Genomic DNA, 18965 nt, shown 5'->3' with positions numbered 1-18965 from the left:
AGTTACGTTGAGTAGAGCTTCTTTATTCATTCCATAGATTTTTGTTTGTTTTCTCGTACAAATATGATGATGGTGATGATAGTTGGTGGTTTTCTCATAGTTCGTTACACTACAACTACACACATTTCCTGCACCAGCACATTCGCGTGCTGGGGGTGGTCACTGGCGCATACTTTCTTCTCCACTTGTTCGCCGCCTCCGCGTCTACTAATGCCCTCCTGTGATGGCCTCACTTGTCTAACTCTTTACGTTTTACATCTCAAGTAGCGTTGTGTTTCAGGCCCTAGTTTCCACCTTTTGATCAGATCAGGACCTCTCTCTCTAGAGTTGTCTCACAATGACCTGAGCGAAATGTATACATTCTCTCTCTCTGTTGTTGTTTTGGTTAAAAAGAATAACCCAATGGTTTTTAGTTACTGTTTCTTTTGAGGATATAACAGGGATGATAAGAAAATATAGCGGCTAGGAAACATTGACCTTTCGACGTGACCTCTCTCTTTCGTCGTTATTTTTAAATAGGCTTTCTCATCTCCCTAGCTGATGGGTATTTTTTTCTCTCTCTCTTTCTCTTGCTTTCTTTTTATCCCTTTTTGATCTATTAAAATTTTCAAAAACGTTTTAACGATTTTTCGATATTCTAAAATACATTCTGTTGCCTTTTGACGAGAGGAGTAGTTTTGCCATTCTTTCCTTTCCTCGCTTTCGCCGCATTCTTCTGCAATCAGTTGAAACAAGTGCAAATAATATGTTCCATGTTTTGGTTGGTGGCTGTTAGGTTCAAACTTTAACGAGAATGTGTTTCTTATAGTCACATAGCCACTTTTCGGTCTAATGGTTTTTTCTTTACGTTTGCCTTTTCATACTTTCGCTCTGCACCTAGTTGGGTGGGCCCTATCACTAGGCACAAAAAACATATCTTAAACAAGTGATTCAACAAATCTGCCATCGGTCTAGGGTTAGGATTCTTTTTTTGTTTGTTTATGTTTTGAAAATGATGCTTTCAAATTGCTAACAAGCCACACTTCGATCGATCGTTCTTGGTTTGATGGGTGCGCTTGCTTTCGGTGCGAAATGCGGCGGCCAAGCGACTCCCTCGTACAAAATGTTCAAATGCGCACAAGGGCATTGCACAATAAATACACAAATCAGTGGGAGTTTGTAATGAACCGATGAACCGGAGCGGTTTCGGTCGGTAGATGAAATGCATATAAAACATAAAATAAATACAGGACAGCATGAAATTCATTCCACAATGAGATGCCTCCCCGGGCAACAGCTGCACGTGCGTGTGTGACCTAGAGCATTTGAGTTTTGAACCGTGGCGCGCTTTTACCGCATCGCATTTCAACATCGAAGCATCGTTTCCACTACTAACTGATCCACATCGCTCACGGGGGGACCTTAGATGAAATACGACATTCTAACACACACACACACACACCCAAGAACGATCAACAAAACGTTCCGTTTGCACTCAATTAAACATCGTGTTTTTCCTTGCGCGGGCCTGTTTCCAGTTTCCATCGTTTCGTGCCAACATTAATTACCATATGCCTAATCGGAGTTTTTTCTTCTTCTTCTTCCTTTTCTTTCCTGTTGCCGCCTTTCTTAATAGTGATGTATTTAAATTCTAGTGCAGTCCTTATTGGATGCTGCCGTGCCGTATAGTTCCGTCCCGCTCCTCCGAAAGGCGAACATAAATAAAATGTGTTTCCATAGCCATAGTCCTTAGTTCTTCTCCTATCGGGGGGCGGCTTCGTGATCATTCGTTTTCGTTCATAGACTGGAAAAAATGTATTTTTTTTATGCTCATCATATTGTGGTTTTCGCTTGTTTGGTGCAAACTTAGGTGCAAATTCGAACAGTACTTGCTGTCTCCTGTTAGTACTTTCGCCAGTAAGAGGTCTATTGAATTTGTTGCTGTGTGTGTGTATGCAAGGTAAAAATGATCCCTTTAGCTCTCTTTTCAAGGGAGTTGTTGTTGTGGTTACGGTTGATGCTATTGTTTTTAATGTGGTTTGTTTGTAATAACGGTTGGATGCACTGCATAATTGCGGTTGAATAGCGAAAAAATACATTATTTCTTACAGTTACAGATACTTGTATACGAACACTAGCAGAAACACACTTAAGTTTATAAAGGCGGTGCACGGCAACGATGGCATGAGGTCGCTTGCATTCCGACGACGCGCAGATCGCTTGCGAATATCCCAACGGATCAGCGCAAAGAGATCCACGGTTGCAGCAGAATGCTTGCGCGCTCTATGCTACGTTGCACAAGATATATGCACACACACACCTCTGTTATTAAGCACGTTTGCGCTCAATATCGACCGACCTGATATCCCTACCCCCTCCATTTCCATCCAGTCAAGCGGCACAGTTAATATTGAACACGAACGCTACGCAGTACGCGTCAGAATCTAGTAAAATCTCGATCGCCTCTCCAAACCGGGCGCTCTTTCCTTTCACATAAATGTAATATTCGGGATTTTACTGCATTCCTCTACGTGTGTGGTGGTGCAACCACGGTCGGCACGCAGGGAGCGGATGAGCTCGGGCGGCCACATCCACGACCGTGCGGCGTCCGTGTGGCGCTACCACGCCCGCGTGCACATTGAAAAGCAGAATGATGAAGGTTATCAAATGAAATACACAAACTACGAATAGTACTACTACACACACGCTCTCTCTCTCTCCCTCACTCTCTGCGACACATCCATCGATTAAGGGGAATTTCGTAAGTAATAATCATTGATCCGCTGACTAGCGATGTCCGCCCATTTGTTTAGCGTTCGCCCTACAGTCAGCGTTCAAGAATCAAACTGTACGATGAAAATGTTCTCTACTCTAAGCTGCTTCCACGGATGCAACAGATACTTGTAGTGTCGTATCGTTCGCTCTCCCTTAAGAGAAGCCACTGCTGCGTTCATGCGTTCAGTTAAAAATTATCGACCGACACTATCCCGCCCTATCCTACCGACGCTATACTGTTATTCAAGAACCTTCATACACGTCCTAACTTTTCACATTTTGCTGCTTACTACTGGGTTTTGTTTCACTTCCGCCCGGTCGTGTTCGTTCGCTCTTTTCGTGTGTTTCTCTCGCTTCAAACTCTGCACTTAGGTAAATGGTAATCAATTCTGCCTGATCGTCCCTCATCGCTACGTCCCCGCACGAAAGACGCCAATGACAGGGGTGCCGTAGCTTTGATCACACTCACACGCATTGAGACACTTACTCGCCTTCTCCCACTTCCTTCTGCAAAACAATTCATCGCACACAGTACTGCAGCTTTGTTTAAAACAGAAAAATGCTTCCCACAAGCAGGAGGAGTCGTTTGTTGAAAGTAAGATGTTGGTAAACATAGTAGAAACACCAAATCAAACTCTGTATCGAAATCATGTACGAACAGAAAGCCACACTTTCCCATTCCACAACTCTGCACCAAAACCCCCCTGGCCTTCTTCCGGGCAACCCTCCGGAATGGATAGCAAAAAAGCTTGCAGCACTCTGTGCGACCTTTTCTCTCCTGCATCGCTCTAAATAGCAAATGTTTGCACAGAAAAAAGAAATAATAATCACAAAACAAAACGTAACAAATAAACAAAAAGAAACTAGAAAATTGAAAACATGCTAAGCTGCATCGTCGGCAGGAACGTCGGCTTCCGTTCCCGGCCGCTCACCATGCAATTCAAAATCGTTGCTGTTATCCGAGGCAAAAGTTTCCCTTTCTTTGCACTGGTAAATGCTGCTTCCTTTTTCGATTTCCGTTTGTTTTGCCTTTTTTCCCCCTCGTTTCCCTTCGCTCGTTGCAATCCGGTTGCATTTAGTGTTAACATTGATAACGATGATCACACGGTTACATATACACTGACCAGCCTTGTTTTCTCCCCTCTCTGTCTGTCTGTGCTCCATCGGTACTGTTATGGTCGGATGTCCCGTCCCGTACTCACAATTGGCGCCGCACAACACAGTTGGCGCTCTTACTTAGGCTGTTGTGGCGGCAGTATCGTCTGGTGCGCTACCCGCCGGTGCTTTGGGTTTCACGTTGTGTAGTCCGATCTTGGACAGAATTTCCAGCGCTCCGCGTGCCGCTTCGTCGTGCGACTCTTGCAGACTGGCGCCGCTGCCGTGACAAAGCTGGGGCGGTTCCGTGGACAGTATCACTAGCGTCAGATACTCGCCGTGATTGCCCTTGGGGAAGTCGGAAAATTGAACCTGAAACAGACCCAATGGGAAGGTTTAGTAAAAATCCTGGAGATGATACACTTTCGCACACTTACTTCAAACTTCAGCAGCTGCGCTAGGTACAGCAGCTGCTCCTTCTTGGCACCAATATCGGCTTTCGGTGCCACCGATGATGTGCTCGACACTCCGGAGCTGTTCGTTCCCATGCTGTCGTTTGACGCAATACTGTCGTTCATCGAATCGTTTGTCGATTCAGCTTTCACTGTGAAAACCGAACGAAAAATTAGTTTCACTGCTTATGAGACACCCAGAACACCTCTCGTCACTCACCTTGATTTGCGCCATTTGCAACCGTGACAGCGGGCGTAATGTGCGTCGCCGTCGGCACACTGTTGCCTGGATCCTCCTGGAACCTCACTTTGCGCGACCGCTTACCCCCGGTTGGAGACGAATCGTTTGCCGCACCGGACTGGTTTTCCTTGTTAGCCGACGCGCCGTCACCGCCCGACGGAGCTCCCGCCTTCGCCTCCGACGGAGTGAAGCCCAGCTCGATCAGCAACGCTTCGGCCGCGTTCCATTTGGCGGCTTTTTTCGTCATCCCGACGCCGGTCGCCTGCCGTCCGCCGGCACTTACCTCGATCGTAAACTGCCGACGCCGCCCGACAGCCGGCCGATCGTTCTCCTGCAGCGTGTAGACGGGCTGCTTCTCTTTGCGGGCCTGCTGGATCTGCATCAGCCGCGAGATGGGATTTTCCTTCTCCGCCACGTCCGCGACCGATTTTTCCTTGATCAGATTGCGCGCCTTTTTCTTCGCCGTTGCGCCATCCGCCGTGGCGGACGGGGCCGCTTTGGCGTTGGATTTCCGCTTCTCACCGCCCTGTCCACCGGGGCTACCTTCGCCCCAGGGAGAGGGGTTCAGCTGCTGTTCCGCCTTCTGGAGTTTCCGGAGCTCTTCCAGCATCTTTTCGGCGGCCCGCTTTTTGGACAGTTTCTTACCGGTGCCCTCACCCTCGGTCACGATCGTGCCCACCTTGCACTGCGTCACAAACACGGTCATGTGCGGGGGGCCCTTTTCACTGATCACTTCAAACACGACCGACAGGCTGCGCTGCACGGCTATCTCGTGCACCAGCGAGATCGGTGACTTGAGTTCCGCGTTCGGGTCGAGCCCGTCCACTGACGTACCGTCGCTCGATGAGGCGGCATCACCGTTGGCGGACGCATCACCGGCCTTGGCCTTGCCCTCGGCACCCTCCATGGTGAGCGGTTTCAGCACTTCTAGCGCACGGGCGGCTGCATCGTGCCGAGCGGCCTGCGGTGTATGACCCTCCCCGAGGAACGTTCGCTCGCCCACGCGCAGTGTGGCTTTGTAGAACTCCTGCACCGCTGGCACGGGCACCGCCGGCCCGTGATGGTGTCCGTAGCCGTCGCCGTGATGATAGCTGTGAGGCGCATGGTGACGATTCGCATGATCATCGCGCGGATGATGACCATGATGGTGGTGGTGTTGCTGTTGCTGCTGGTGTCCCGGATGAAATCCACCCATACCTCCACGTCCGCCAACACCAGCTCCAGCAACGCCCGCCGGTCCGGCCGCACGGCCCCAGGCATTGTCACTGTACCGTCCCGCCCCACCGTACGGGTGGGCAACGCCCGGTGCAAGCTTCTCTTCCACCGGACGTCGCCCACCGCCGGCCACGGCCGACGGCGGGACGGTCGCTCCCCCTGCACCGCCGTTCGCCGGCCCACCGTACTTGGACGCCGGTACCGGCACTGCCTTCACCGTGTAGACGGTCGGTTCGCCCCGCTTCATGGCCAGCGCGTTCAGCTCCACCGTCGGCGTGAAGCTGCTCACGTTGCCCTTGGTGCCGGTTTTCGTGCGACGGTTCGTCCGGGCCGGCGGATGCTTGTACTTGGTCGCCGCAATCGCATCGCCCGCCGCCTTGTGCTGGGCCTTCTTGATGCTGGCGCCCTCGGCCGTGTACTCCTCGTCGCCGAGCTTCAGCATCACGGTGAAGTGCTTCTTGTGGGCCGGCCCGGACTCGCCCGTCAGCCGGTACTGGTGCTGGATTTTGTTGTACCGCGCCAGCTCGTTCACTAAACACATGGTCGTTTTCTCTTTAATGTTTGCCAAGGCTTCTATCGAGTCGGTCGGCGACTGTGGTTGCTGCCCGGCCGTCGGCTCCGCGCCTGACGCCATCGATGATGCTCCACCGTTCGCCACGGTAGTAGCAGCGGTGCTAGCGGCCGTCTCGGCCTGGTTCGCACCCGCCGGCGCTACGGACGGTGCCGTGCTGGGGGCACTGCCGGTCACTGCTATTACCGCAGACGCGTCCTTCTGTAGTGGAGCATCATTGGGCTTCGAGACGATCGACGGTTGCTGTTGTGGTTGTTGCTGCTGCTGCTGCTGCTGTTGCTGTGGTTGATGCTGCTGCTGTTGGTGCTGTTGCTGATGCTGATGATGGTTGTGATGGTGCCGATTGCCTGCACTGGATACATTGCCACTCGAGCCCTTTATCTTGTCCATCGTCGCTCCCGACTGGTTCGTCTGATGATGGTTTGCAATCCCCTTCGAGCCGGGACCACAGTTTCCATTCGATTGCAACACATTGTGGCTATGGTGATGAACTTTATCTACCCAAAGAGAAAGAGAGAGCGAGAGAGAGAGTGTGTTTAGCACGTGTCTGGTAGGGTTTTCTTCCTTCCGCCACTTACGGTCCGTGCTCGATGGGATGTGGCGCGTCTTTGTGCCGGCCGGTGTTGCTGCCGAGACGACCGGTATCGGTGGTGGTGCTTGCTGCATCGTCACCGAATGGTGCATCGAAACCTGCGCACCGCCAGCACTTCCACCACCACCACCACCACCACCTCCTATACCGTACGAAAGCTTTCCGCCCGGTCCGGGCGGATGATTACCGCCCACCACCGGGGGAAGCGAAATCGACCCCATATGCTGCTGGTGCGGCGGCGGTGGCAGTGCCTGTGGTGGCTGCGGTCCCACACCCAACCCGGGCGGCGATGGGTGCAGATGGGGCGTACTCAGTGGCATCGACTTGGGCATACCGGCCGGCAGGTTGTAGTAGGACGGGCCCGGCGGCTTGCGGCCGTTCTGTGACTGGTGCGGCGGCTGATGCGGTGGCGGCGGCGGTACCTGCATCGATAGGTGCGGTGCCATGCCGGCTGCCTGATGGTCGACCCCGCGCGGATGATGATGGCGAGCGTTGTTCAGCCTGGAAGTGAACGGAAAAAAGCAAGAGGAAAACGCGTCAGTGGCGATGAACGGTGGAAACAGCAGCTCCTTCGAGGTGGAGGATCGCGACAGCCGTCTGTAGTAGTGTACGAGGCGCTGCAACGATCGTATCGATTCCACGGACAGATGCTGGCGCTCGTATGCTGAGGGTATGATGCCGTGCGCAGCTTTCCGATACTGTCTGCCATCCGGCAGCAGCATGATGATGGAGATGGTGACGATCCCGAACGTTCCGCTGCACGTGCGCGGAGCACATTTGGTGAGCGGTGGACACACACGCACGATCGAAACGCCAGCAACGAACTAAAGGCACGTTGGTCAGCAAACACGTGTGAGTCCACTTTCGGGAAGGGGGACTCGATGCTGTCTGTGTGTGCGTGGTTCCACAATCCTTTGCTAATGCGCTACTCAAGCCAGTCAGCATTGTTTGATTGCCCATCGAGCCAAGGCGCACGCATACTGCGATCTCAACCTTATCCTTCTTGCTCTTTAACTATCCCTCTCTCTCTCTCACACACACACACACACAAACACACATACAAATGCTTTCGGGTTCCACGCGGTGACAAGCAGGATCTAGTAACCGCAATCTGATTTACCCTATTTACACACTATGTCATATATTATTAATATGAACAGTACTGTCAACTCTCCATCCCCGGCCATCCAATTGTATTCATCCCTTTCTTAACCCTTATTCCTAGACGACGCACCTCTCACTCGCACTTTCCGCAACAGCAAAGGCCTATAAAGATCTTTGCGAAGAAAAAAAGAGGATTCCTACCAAAACCCATCCCACTTCAACTGCTGTCTGCCTGGCTGGCGTATTGTATCGTCTTACTTCTTGCACCTTTATCTGCAGCGCCCTTTCCACCAAGATCCAAAAGGAAACATAATTCATTCGCTGCCCGTGACTCGCAGTAAACTCGCCTAGAACACGGCGGCTATGTTGCTTCGAATCTGGCTAGCTGGTTGGCTGGCGGCGACCTGTATCTGTTGGGCCCTGTGCACAGCGACATCTTCGCTTTGCCATCCTCCTTATTACACTCCGGCGGATGACAACTTCCTTTCCCTGCAAGGATGGGCACACAGTTGAAAGGTTACAATGCATGGGGACGGGGGGGTAGGGGTAGCGATGACGCAGCAAGCGCACGACGGAACTGGACTGACCAGTATTGTCGTCAGAGGCCGGCAGCAAGAGGTGAGAAAAGGATTTACGACCATTTACTGCATAAAACAAATAAATAATAGGACAGTTTTGGAAGAGATCCTGCTGTTTTCAGCGCTACCGAAATATGAGCGCCCATGGATGGCGTGTATGGGAATGCTCGGCTACCGTGCAGCAGGGACAAGTTCCGGCTTGAACAAACCAGCTTCGAACAGAGCGCGCCGTGGAATTGTATTTTAAATCTTTTTAACGCAATACTTTTACTGCATGGATTTTTAGCTTTTACTCACAACGTTAAACTTACTGCTTTTACACACTTTAGGCTCTTTAAATTGGACATTTCCCAATATTGTTCCCAATAGTTAAAGATCCCAAACCGGTGTCCGGTGTCGGTTGATTTGCATATTTTTCGGGGTTCAAATATTCCCCTTCGGTTTCCCTTTTTTGTTGTTGCGCTCTCACCTATCCTCCTCCAGCAGGGTAATAATATTTTCATCGTCTTATAAGGTAAGTGGCGCGCACATTTAAGTGTTTGCCATTGTTTTCGGCTGTGAATATAAAAATATGTTAAGGGCAAAACTAGGGATGGGGGGAACTTAAATGAAGTGCTACCGTGGTTGAATGGTGGTGTGAACTAAGAGCCTGATTTAAAAGAATGCTACAAAAATGCTACACTAATGGTAACAATAAACGTTGCGCTTTTAACGGCTCTTTTAAACAACAAATTGGATTGATTAATCTTGAACTTAAAGCGGCAACCGACGGTTGGAAATGATCATCCATCAGCATGCTTTCAAGAAAGGGGTTGACGAAATTCATTGATTTTTCTACTCTCCCTGCCAATATGCCTGACACACGTGTAGCACAGCAGCAACAACGCAACTTTGTTAAAGACGCAACGCAGAAAATGCCAATGCCAAAGCCGTAACGAAACTGATGGCCATGATTCGCCATGTAATTTGTGCATTTTCCTTTCAATGCGTTGAAAGGGGTTTTTCATAGAAAAAGAAGGTTTAAATACCCGTCCCTTACTAACCAGCCTCCTTGCCCGGTTTGGGTTTAATTGCCATTATCTGCATACACGGCGTACACACACGGTGGTGCATTATTGTCTGCCGAAAAAATAACAAGACGAAGAAGAAGAAGAAGACAAACTGACCGACATTTTCTTCACGACCAATTATTAAACGAGATCCTGGCCTGGCTGCCCAAGGAGCTCAAATCCAAACCCTTTCCCCCTTTCTTGAACGTTTCCGCTGCACCTATCATCAGGGCCGGCTCGCTATGAAGTATTATGATCGGCGCGACAATGCACCGCTGCTGATGCAGTTGCACTTCTCGCAGACGCAAATCCTTTCAATCGTGCCAGCCAACAAAGAAAGCGCGAGAGAGAGAGGGAGACAAAAGGGAGACAAAGAAAAACAAAAGTCCCCTGCGCCGGGCGAATGCAATTTAATCCTCTCTTAACTTTTCCCTTGTTTATGCAAATAATTGCATCCATGGTTGCACATTTACTCCGCAAAGCACAGACAGAGAGAGAGAGAAGGGGAAGGGTATACGCGAAACAGGACCCCTATTGCCGGATTCTATTTTGTTTGGCCATCAACACGGCAGAGGCCGACAGGACGTCACCTTTTACTGCTGCTGGTGGACGACGAGTTTTGCTCCGCTTATTTTGTGCACCCAATAGTGCTGTGTGTGTTTTAAACATAAAAAGAGCACAGATATAAAAGAATAAGAATTTATTATAAGAAAAATTCTTTTAAAAATAAATACATTTAATCGGCAATTTATTTGCAGCACACTGTATGGAAATTACATGACAGAAAAGTGCATCCAACATGAAGAAGGAAAAAAATACTGCAAAACTGCTCACCGCACCTTGCCACCATCATCAAATATTATTCCCTTCCCCGCACCCTTTTCCTCCCCCTATTACCCCGGCTCATATTTTCGGAGTGCCTTTTGTTTGCTGTGGCAAGGATACTGCTGCTTTTCGGGCAGTCGTACTCGCACACACAGCAGCACAACAGAGACCGGGTGCTGATGATTGATCTTTTTTTGCGAGTCGTATTCCCTCCTCTCCGCTACAACCATTGCACCATTACACCTTGATACAAAATATGCATTTCATTGCAATTTTTATTGGCCCGGGGGAAAACTCAGGGTGTAACACGGAGGTACCAGATAGAAAAGGGGTCGCTCCGCGCACTGCTGCAACATTATATGCATTTTGGTGTTTATATGTGTGCGTGCATATTCTAGCATTCCAGTGGATTGGCGGCCAATGTGTGTAATTTATTTTATTCGTACATCAACATCTTTTTCTTTGGATGAAGTTTTACGGAAGGATGCACATTCTTGCAAGACACTTCGTCTTTTTGTACACCCTTTATTCCTTCCAGCATTGGTTCATGCTTACGAACGAACGAAGGTATAGAAGTCGCATTGGTTGATGTAAAGGTATTTCAATGCTTGAAAGAAAGAATGGTTGAATGTATTATATCAATTGAATTTAACTTTATGATAAGAATCCTAAACAACATTATCCAACAGCTTTGAAATGAAACTGTACCTCATAAGCAATACAGCATCAGAATAGAGTGTTCATTCTAATTAAAATCATATAAAACTGTCCACCCTTCCACCACCTTGGAATGGTTGAATAATTCCACGAACCAACACAACACAATCGAATAATGTCGACAGCGAGCAGTACATTTTTCCGCTGGCAAATTATCGATTTTACACCGTGTTTGATTTCCATTCCAAGGCTCACCAAGCACCAAGTGGGGAGAGGGGGGGGGGTGGGGGGGGGGGTCGCATTGTGGTGTTGCTCTTTCCGCAGTGTGGTGGACACATTTTATTTATCCTCCTTTTTTACTGTCCAATCCCCACACCCACAATCACTAGTCAAAGTGCAATACTGTCCACCCACCCCCTTCGATACGTCCGTCCGTCACACCGTACAGACAATCTCTCTCCCTCTCTCTCACCGCAGTCGGACAAAATCATCATTCTGATGGCCAACACACCAAACCACCACCAGACCGTTATGGTTTGGTTTCGGCAGAGCAGCAGAGAAAGACTACTGACCTGTGTGCATTTGATGATGCATTAAAATAACAACACTACATGCTCATACATACGAGCAATACACGAGCAACCTGACACAGTGCGTTCCCCCCTCCGTCCGCCCGGCATTCCGAGTTGCATCCCCCAACAAAAGCGGGAATGCAATTTGCAGTCATTTTTCGTATTCACGCAGCTTTTTCGCAGAAAAAAAGGCTGTCTCTCGCTGTGTCCAGATTCCGTGGGCGAGATGGCATTGTGCTAACATAATTGCGCCCCCTTTTCCACTGGTCCCTCTCAACCCGGATGCTTTTTGGGAACTAACAATACTCGAGATCGAGAGAGAGAGAGGGAGAGAAAAAAACACATCCCATTTGAACAGTCATATCATAGAGTTTAGTTGAAATGCATTGCTGCACACGGGGCGTATAAGTCCTCTCCCGGTTTGATACACAGGATAGAAAACAAGAGACCGAGAGAGGGAGGGAGAGAGAAAGAAACGAGGCTCAATATTTTTTTCTAAATCATTTTCCGTTTCCATCCCAACGGGCTGGATGGTTTTCTCCTACACTTCCCCTCCCCCTTTATTGCAACCATGCCGACGACCAAGCGGACATGGGTCATCATATCTGGGCTGGGCAGCAGAGCAGCCCCTGATGGTTCTGCTTTCATTTTGATTGCTGTACATCGGTTTTTTTCTCTCACTCCGCAGCTTCAATCCAACCGATGCATTTACTAAAGTTTATAATTAGGGTCGCGCATTTCGATTCCGAGGGAATTGGAAATTGGAATTAGTAAATAGAGGCGTGTGTGCGTCCATGTATCGTAAAATATGCAATTACAGTTGCATCTCTCTCTTTCTGTCGACTCTGCTCCCCCACCGCAAATTCGAAAGCCCGAGCGGCAATTAAATAATGTATAAATTAATTAAGTTTCGATGGCTAAATTAAATACATTTTGTGCGAATTTTCGACGACGCACTAAAGTGAAAAAAACACACACATAGAGATGCTCACCTATTAGCAGGATGGTCGCGCTGCATACTGTGGGGTGGCAGGCTGGTTAAATGCGTTAGATGTGGCGGTGGTTGATGTGCAGGGTGTATCCCTGGATGCTGCTGTGGGGGCATATGTCCATGCATGATGGCGTGTAGTTTGTTCGTGGCGTTACAATACTTTCTGGTGTGACTGGCACTGGCGTTGTCTGGCGATGGTTTCAAGCCAATGTTCGACACTATCAGCCGCGTTCAATCGTACACAACAGGTACAGTGGACGTGACTGACTGTGTATGACATACGCGCGCACAGATTACGACGGCACACTAGATCGCGCTTTTTTTGCTTGTCACACTGGTGTTCTGTCGCTTGTGTCTGGAAGAAAGCAAGGAAATGGTTAAATCAGCACATTTGTTTGCAGTTTTTTCGATATTCTTTATGTTAAGCGCTTGCAATGAAAAATTTTCCACATTGATGTGGCTTCAATCCACTACGCCAAATCAGCCTCGAAGACAAATCAGCTGTTTCGTAAGGACAGCAAACACTGGGTCGTGCGCTCTCTCTCTCTATCTCTATCTCTCTCCTTCTCTTCGTCCAGACTTTCGAGCGCGCGTGTTCTTCGTGCGCAGGTAAGAAGGACTCGGACACGGCACATACATGCAACAAGCTGCAACTCCAAGGAGCAGAGACACCAGGGTCGTGTCGGACCGTACCGGGCGCATGAATGAAATAACGATCGATACCGACACGAAGGGGAAGTTGATGCGTCTTGGGTTGCGTACGTACGTGTATGCGTGTGTGTGTGTGCTGTAGGGAAAGGCGCGGACAGACACACATCTGTCGCCCCTTTTAGCAGCCCATCGAGGTAGGCTGTGTGCTTCTTCTGCTTCCCTTCTTTTACCTACGAGCCGTACGCATATTTCTAGATTGAACGGGTCCGTCCTTGTCCCGTTCTATTTCGGCATCTCGTGCGCCTCGGAAGCAAATGTTTTAATGCAACGCAATATGATTTTAGAATTTTCCGTGCTTCATTTTGAATGTACAATTCCAATGCGCATCTAGAACAGTCCACAGCTCAAACAGGTAGAAACAGGAATGTTGTTTTTTTACAAACTGAACCAACAGCACACTTCTACGCACGCACATATTGAACCAACCAGCGTTGAGGCTGTGAAAGAGTTTTATTTCCTTTTCAGGATAGACATTTACCTTTTAGCACGGTGCCAACTCTTGCTTCGATCCGATGCAAGCGCAAAGAATGTCCTGCTGGCAGAGCAGAGAGAAGGATGCTGCAGCAGCTGCTTTTCTCTCCCGTATGGTGCTACAATATTGTGACAATCACAGCTTGCTCGCACCAGTTCGCACTAACTTTTTTGTTTTCTACTTGAGATTTCACACTTCTTTCTAAAGCACACCACGGCCACATTACATTTTCCGCACCTAGCAATGATACATTTGGCCTATCTTTTCACTGACTTTTCCTGAACAGCATCCAAAGGCAGCGTTCTGCGTGTGTATGTGATGTTCGCCCCCCCGGGGGTGGTGGGACGGTGCTTCTTTTTTTACAGGCGTCGTGTATTCACAGCACTCACTAACACAGCAGTTGCCTTCTACTAAAGCGGCACTAACTTTGCATCGCAGCGTTTTCCCACTCAGCTAGTGTGATGAGAATCGTCGGCAAACAGTAAAGAAAACGGGTTTGCTTTGAGGTGGATTTTCCGGAGGAAAAAAGCGAATGAAAATTATCTAAACATTTGCGCTAGACCGATGTGTCAAAGTGCACCTTCTGCTGGCAAGGTCTGCCTCAAGGCCACCAGGTGACGCACGGGCGATTGAGTGGTGCCGCCATATTGGCAGTATCGTTGTGCCACACATTTACCTTGGGTGTGGAGAAAGTGGGTACAATTGGATGAATGTGAATCAGAAACAATGGATTGTGTTGATGAAACTCGTGCATTTTGTATTCACAAAGTAAAATCGTCTTATATTCCAAGAAAAGTATGTATTTTTGGGGTCATGTGACGAGAAATGTATTTTTGGGATCACTGTATGATATAACCTGATGGGTTGAAGTGCATTATGACGTTGATGACGTTTTGTTTGCGATTCCACACAAGGTTCATATATATGTTTCTTGAATAATGATAAAACATTCAAAAAACGAAAAGATTTCATCATTTTATAAAGTGTATCATATAATATGAGATTCTTTGTTGTGATTTATCATTTACAAATTTACAATTTTTGGAATATCAACCCATTTTGGCCGTTGAAAAAGATGCCATAATTGGTCTAGCTCATGCATGAGTTTACCTTGACCGACACGAAAAGTGCGCCAAAGCAAACGTTTTGTTTATGTGAGCAGCACGGAGCTTCGAGCGGCTTCGATTTTGCGAAAATATCCACCAACACCATCGCCAATAAAATGCCGGAGGAAGTTGCATCCACATCGTCCGCAACGGGTGCACCAAAGGAAGCGGAGGGCAAGAAGAAAAGCCTTCCCTGGATCGAGAAGTACCGACCACAGCGGTTCGAGGAAATTGTTGGCAACGAAGAAACAGTCGCCCGGCTGGGAATATTCGCTTCACAGGGCAATGCTCCTAACATTATCATTGCGGTTGGTTTTCCGTGTGTTCCCTTCCGTTGCGTGTCGATGCAATAACAATCTCTCCACTCTTCTTTCAGGGTCCCCCGGGTGTGGGTAAAACGACGACCATCCTCTGCCTGGCACGCATCTTGCTCGGGCCCAACTTCCGCGAGGCCGTGCTCGAGCTGAACGCTTCCAACGAGCGCGGTATCGATGTGGTACGCAGCAAGATCAAAATGTTTGCGCAACAGAAGGTAACGCTGCCCCGCGGCCGGCACAAGATTGTAATCCTGGACGAAGCGGACAGCATGACGGAGGGGGCCCAGCAGGCGCTGCGGCGAACGATGGAAATCTATAGCAACACAACGCGCTTTGCGCTAGCCTGTAATACGAGCGAAAAGATCATCGAACCGATCCAGTCCCGGTGTGCGATGCTGCGCTTCTCGAAGCTCTCCGATGCCCAGGTGCTGGCCAAGGTGGTGGAGATCTGTCAGCACGAGAATCTCAGCTACGATGAGGATGGGCTGGAGGCGATCGTTTTCACCGCGCAGGGTGATATGCGCCAGGCGCTGAACAATCTGCAATCGACGGCGAACGGGTTCGGTCACATTAGTGGCGCGAACGTGTTCAAGGTGTGTGATGAGCCGCATCCGCTGCTCGTGCAGGATATGCTGCAGCATTGCGTCAAGGGGGATATCCACAAGGCGTACAAGATCATGAGCAAGCTGTGGAAGTTGGGGTATGCGGCGGAGGACATCATCGGGAACGTGTTTCGCGTCTGCCGGCGGATGGATATGAACGAGAAGTTGAAGCTGTACTTCATCCGGGAGATTGGCGAAACGCACATGAAGATTGTGGACGGGCTTAACTCGCTGCTGCAAATGTCCGGTCTGTTGGCTCGCATGTGCGAAGCTTCTTACGAGCATTCCTAGGGCGTTAAGCGTTGGTAAAATGTAATAAATTTAAGAATCGAATGCGTCTTTGCATGGGTTTGAATTTGGAACGTTTGCTTGAGCATGGGAGAATGATCATATGGGAAGTGTCAAACACAAATGACAGCTGGCCCCCGGGGCAACAGCTCTACAGCGCTGCACAGTATCAAAACAATCACACCCAAGGCTTACTTAGTTTTGGGGGAAAAAAACAACTATCAATGGCAGTAGCGGTGGAAAAGCAAGAACCAGTACAGCAGCTCCTAAAGCAGGGAGCAGAAGGGAAACTGTACATCGGCACCTACAAAGGCAACCGGTGTTTGGTGAAGGAACGCTTCGAGAAGAAATACCGCCATCCGGCACTCGATCGACAGCTCACCCGGCAACGCATCAAAGCGGAACAGAAAGCCTTCCAACGATGTGCTGCCGCCGGTCTGTCCACCCCAGCCCTTTACGGCGTGGATTTAGAGCAGCGCAAGATCTACATGGAATATCTGGAGCGCAGTCGTACGGCTAAAGAGTTTATCGACGAGCTGACGGCAACCACGCCGGCGGATGCTTTGAGCGAATCAGCTCAGCTGAAGCAGCTTGCTGAACAGATCGGCCACATGGTGGGTGTGCTGCATCGAAACAATCTAGTGCACGGTGATCTGACCACCTCCAACATGCTGCTCGATCCGGTGGAAAAGGGTGCGGAAGAGTCCGTCTTCCCGTACCGTCTCGTGACGATCGACTTTGGGCTGTCCCACTTTAGTGATAACCACGAAAACAAGGGTGTCGATTTGTACGTGCTCGAGCGAGCGATTCTAAGCGCTCACAGTCAACTGCCGGGCTTGTTCGGTATGATACTGGAGGCGTACCGTGAGCACAATACGAACCATTGCAAGGAAACAATCGCCAAGTACGAAGAGGTACGGGCCCGTGGCCGAAAGCGAACGATGGTGGGTTAATGTGAGATGAGTGCCTCGTTGAATGTTTATTGAACGTTGTCTTAAAGCGAATAAAAGCGTACGCTAACGAATTAGCTACCACCGAACAGAAAATCTTACCCCCCCTCGCCGAAATGCAGCCAAACTTTAAACCTCGTGTAAGTGTGTTTTGGAAGACAGTTGATTGACAGACTTGTAGTTGGCATTGCCGTTGCTAAGCGAGCATTTACAGCCGGGAAGCCATGCCTCCGGAAGCTACAATCGTCTCACCGGTAATGTAGCTCGCGTCGTCCGAAACGAGGAACGCACACACGCCGGAAATTTCCTTCGGTTGTGCAATCCGTCCCATCGGAATTCGGGACAGTGTTTCCTCTTTGGCGGCATCGGATTCTTGTAGCTAAAAAGAAAAAGGTGAGGATGATTTGATACAATATTCGTTATAAATTAGCTCTTCTCCACCAAAACGGTGCTTACCGCTCCGGCAAATTTCGTCTGCACCACACCCGGAGCAATGCAGTTCACGCGGATGTTCTCCGCCGCCAACTCTTGGCTGGCTGCCTTCGTCAATCCGAACAGTGCCGTCTTGCTGACGGAGTATGCGCCCAACAGCGAGAACGGTTGAAAGCCGGCAATGGACGAAATGAACACAATGCTGCCACCCTTGCGCTCCCGTATGAACGGCAGCGCTTCCTTGGCCAGCAGATACGAACACTTTACGTTCACGTCGAAAATCTTATCCCAGGCCGATTCACTACATTCCAGCACACCGCCCACCTCCGGATTGACGGCCGCATTCGACACGAGAATGTCGATGCCACCGAACTTTTGGGCCGCATGCTCGAACAGCGCCTTCCGGTCGGTAGCGTTGGCAACGTGACACTTGATCCCGGACACCTCGAGCCCGGCGGTTCGCAGGTCGTTCACGGCGCGGTCAACATTTTGCTGCTTTCGGCTGCTGATAACCACTTTGGCTCCTTCCTGGCCCAGCCGTTCCGCGATGGCGTAACCGATACTGGAAAGAAAACCGATGAAGCCGGCTGATAAGCGGTGGGGCCCGATACTTACCCCTCTGTAGAGGCGGTTACGACGGCCACTTTGCCCGTCAGGCGCTTGGCTGCAATGGCGGAACCGCTGCAAAGATTGCGCTCCATCGTCTTGCGGATTGTTTGCGTGAGTGCAGCGCTGCCAGTAATTGAGCGGAACATTTTCACCTATTGGATGGGACGAACTTTGAACCTGGTTGGCGAATGATAAGCAAGAAATATAAAATAGGTGCGTATGTGGGGTGATAAGACGACTGACTCTCTGTCAAAATTGTGCCAGGGTTTGGGCGGGTGGTTGTGGGAAACGGTGAAGGAATAATGTGCAAGTAATACTGCAACAGGTGAGGGGTTCGTAAACATAAATGTATGTATTATTTCACTCACTGCAAGATAACGGGCTTGTAACAATTACAAGAGCATTCATTTACATCGGCTATGTTGTGTTTGTAAATAAAGCTCGCCAAACAATGGGAGCTCCACGGTACATGTGGTTGATATTTTTTGTACAATAACTTTCAAAATATTGTTTGAAATATGTACACAAAATTATCCAATGTATTTTTACACACATTATTCATGGGATATATGTCGTATGGTAATAATCAACTGAACTTTTCAAACATAGACGACAGACCACCGTTCTGCCGTGAAGCAGTGGTGTCAAACGATCTTGCTTCACATATCCACAACTAGATGGCGCTAGCATAGATTTCACATTTTCAAACAAAAACGTATGCACGTTTTGCTGGCGGGTAATGGCATACATTTGTTGGACATCAAGCACATGGTCGTCTGTCT

The 18965-nt window shown here is 49.3% G+C and overlaps 4 protein-coding genes across 6 annotated transcripts; 2 read left to right on the top strand and 2 right to left on the bottom strand.

The window, feature by feature from the left end:
- Positions 1-2: 2 nt before the first annotated feature.
- LOC120953023 (double-stranded RNA-binding protein Staufen homolog) lies at positions 3-14481 on the bottom strand. The gene is made up of 6 exons (XM_040372674.2): positions 13886-14481; positions 12698-13051; positions 6907-7421; positions 4522-6825; positions 4287-4453; positions 3-4221 (listed from the first exon to the last, which is right to left on the bottom strand). Exons 2-6 carry the CDS (start codon positions 12820-12822, stop codon positions 3991-3993), a joined length of 3342 nt encoding a protein of 1113 aa, XP_040228608.2. The 5' UTR covers positions 12823-13051; positions 13886-14481; the 3' UTR covers positions 3-3990.
- Positions 14482-15000: 519 nt separating this feature from the next.
- On the top strand, positions 15001-16237 carry LOC120950199 (replication factor C subunit 2). The gene is made up of 2 exons (XM_040368038.2): positions 15001-15293; positions 15362-16237. Exons 1-2 carry the CDS (start codon positions 15102-15104, stop codon positions 16193-16195), a joined length of 1026 nt encoding a protein of 341 aa, XP_040223972.2. The 5' UTR covers positions 15001-15101; the 3' UTR covers positions 16196-16237.
- An 81-nt stretch (positions 16238-16318) lies between these two features.
- LOC120950201 (EKC/KEOPS complex subunit bud32) lies at positions 16319-17219 on the top strand. The gene has a single exon (XM_040368041.2). The coding sequence runs from the start codon at positions 16417-16419 to the stop codon at positions 17143-17145; it is 729 nt and encodes a 242-aa protein (XP_040223975.2). The 5' UTR covers positions 16319-16416; the 3' UTR covers positions 17146-17219.
- Positions 17142-18641, bottom strand: LOC120950200 (dehydrogenase/reductase SDR family member 4). 3 transcript variants are annotated; one of them, XM_040368040.2, is made up of 4 exons: positions 18552-18641; positions 18190-18360; positions 17599-18136; positions 17142-17521 (listed from the first exon to the last, which is right to left on the bottom strand). In XM_040368040.2, exons 2-4 carry the CDS (start codon positions 18327-18329, stop codon positions 17351-17353), a joined length of 849 nt encoding a protein of 282 aa, XP_040223974.2. In that variant the 5' UTR covers positions 18330-18360; positions 18552-18641; the 3' UTR covers positions 17142-17350. The 3 variants fall into 3 exon arrangements, with proteins under 3 accessions (XP_040223974.2, XP_040223973.2, XP_049461531.1); XM_040368039.2 differs by lacking the exon at positions 18552-18641 and adding an exon at positions 18427-18532; XM_049605574.1 differs by lacking the exon at positions 18552-18641 and having other exon boundaries at positions 18190-18524.
- Positions 18642-18965: the final 324 nt, after the last annotated feature.

This window comes from Anopheles coluzzii, chromosome 2 (genome assembly GCF_943734685.1).
Source record: "Anopheles coluzzii chromosome 2, AcolN3, whole genome shotgun sequence".
In the NCBI taxonomy this organism is placed as follows: Eukaryota; Metazoa; Arthropoda; class Insecta; order Diptera; family Culicidae; genus Anopheles; species Anopheles coluzzii.
The sequence above is the reverse complement of the archived record's forward strand: the minus strand, read 5'-3'. Positions and strand labels throughout refer to the sequence as shown.

Excerpts from the sequence above, each read along its gene's own strand:
- LOC120953023 (XM_040372674.2), bottom strand. The coding sequence starts at position 12,822 with ATGCATGGACATATGCCCCCACAGCAGCATCCAGGGATACACCCTGCA. Across the intron at positions 4,454-4,521 it reads TGCAAATGGCGCAAATCAAG|TGAAAGCTGAATCGACAAAC; the intron begins GTGAGTGACGAG and ends CGGTTTTCACAG. Across the intron at positions 4,222-4,286 it reads CGCAGCTGCTGAAGTTTGAA|GTTCAATTTTCCGACTTCCC; the intron begins GTAAGTGTGCGA and ends GGTCTGTTTCAG.
- LOC120950199 (XM_040368038.2), top strand. The coding sequence starts at position 15,102 with ATGCCGGAGGAAGTTGCATCCACATCGTCCGCAACGGGTGCACCAAAG. Across the intron at positions 15,294-15,361 it reads CTCCTAACATTATCATTGCG|GGTCCCCCGGGTGTGGGTAA; the intron begins GTTGGTTTTCCG and ends CTCTTCTTTCAG.
- LOC120950201 (XM_040368041.2), top strand. The coding sequence starts at position 16,417 with ATGGCAGTAGCGGTGGAAAAGCAAGAACCAGTACAGCAGCTCCTAAAG.
- LOC120950200 (XM_040368040.2), bottom strand. The coding sequence starts at position 18,329 with ATGTTCCGCTCAATTACTGGCAGCGCTGCACTCACGCAAACAATCCGC. Across the intron at positions 18,137-18,189 it reads GTAACCGCCTCTACAGAGGG|TATCGGTTACGCCATCGCGG; the intron begins GTAAGTATCGGG and ends TTTTCTTTCCAG. Across the intron at positions 17,522-17,598 it reads AGACGAAATTTGCCGGAGCG|CTACAAGAATCCGATGCCGC; the intron begins GTAAGCACCGTT and ends TTTTCTTTTTAG.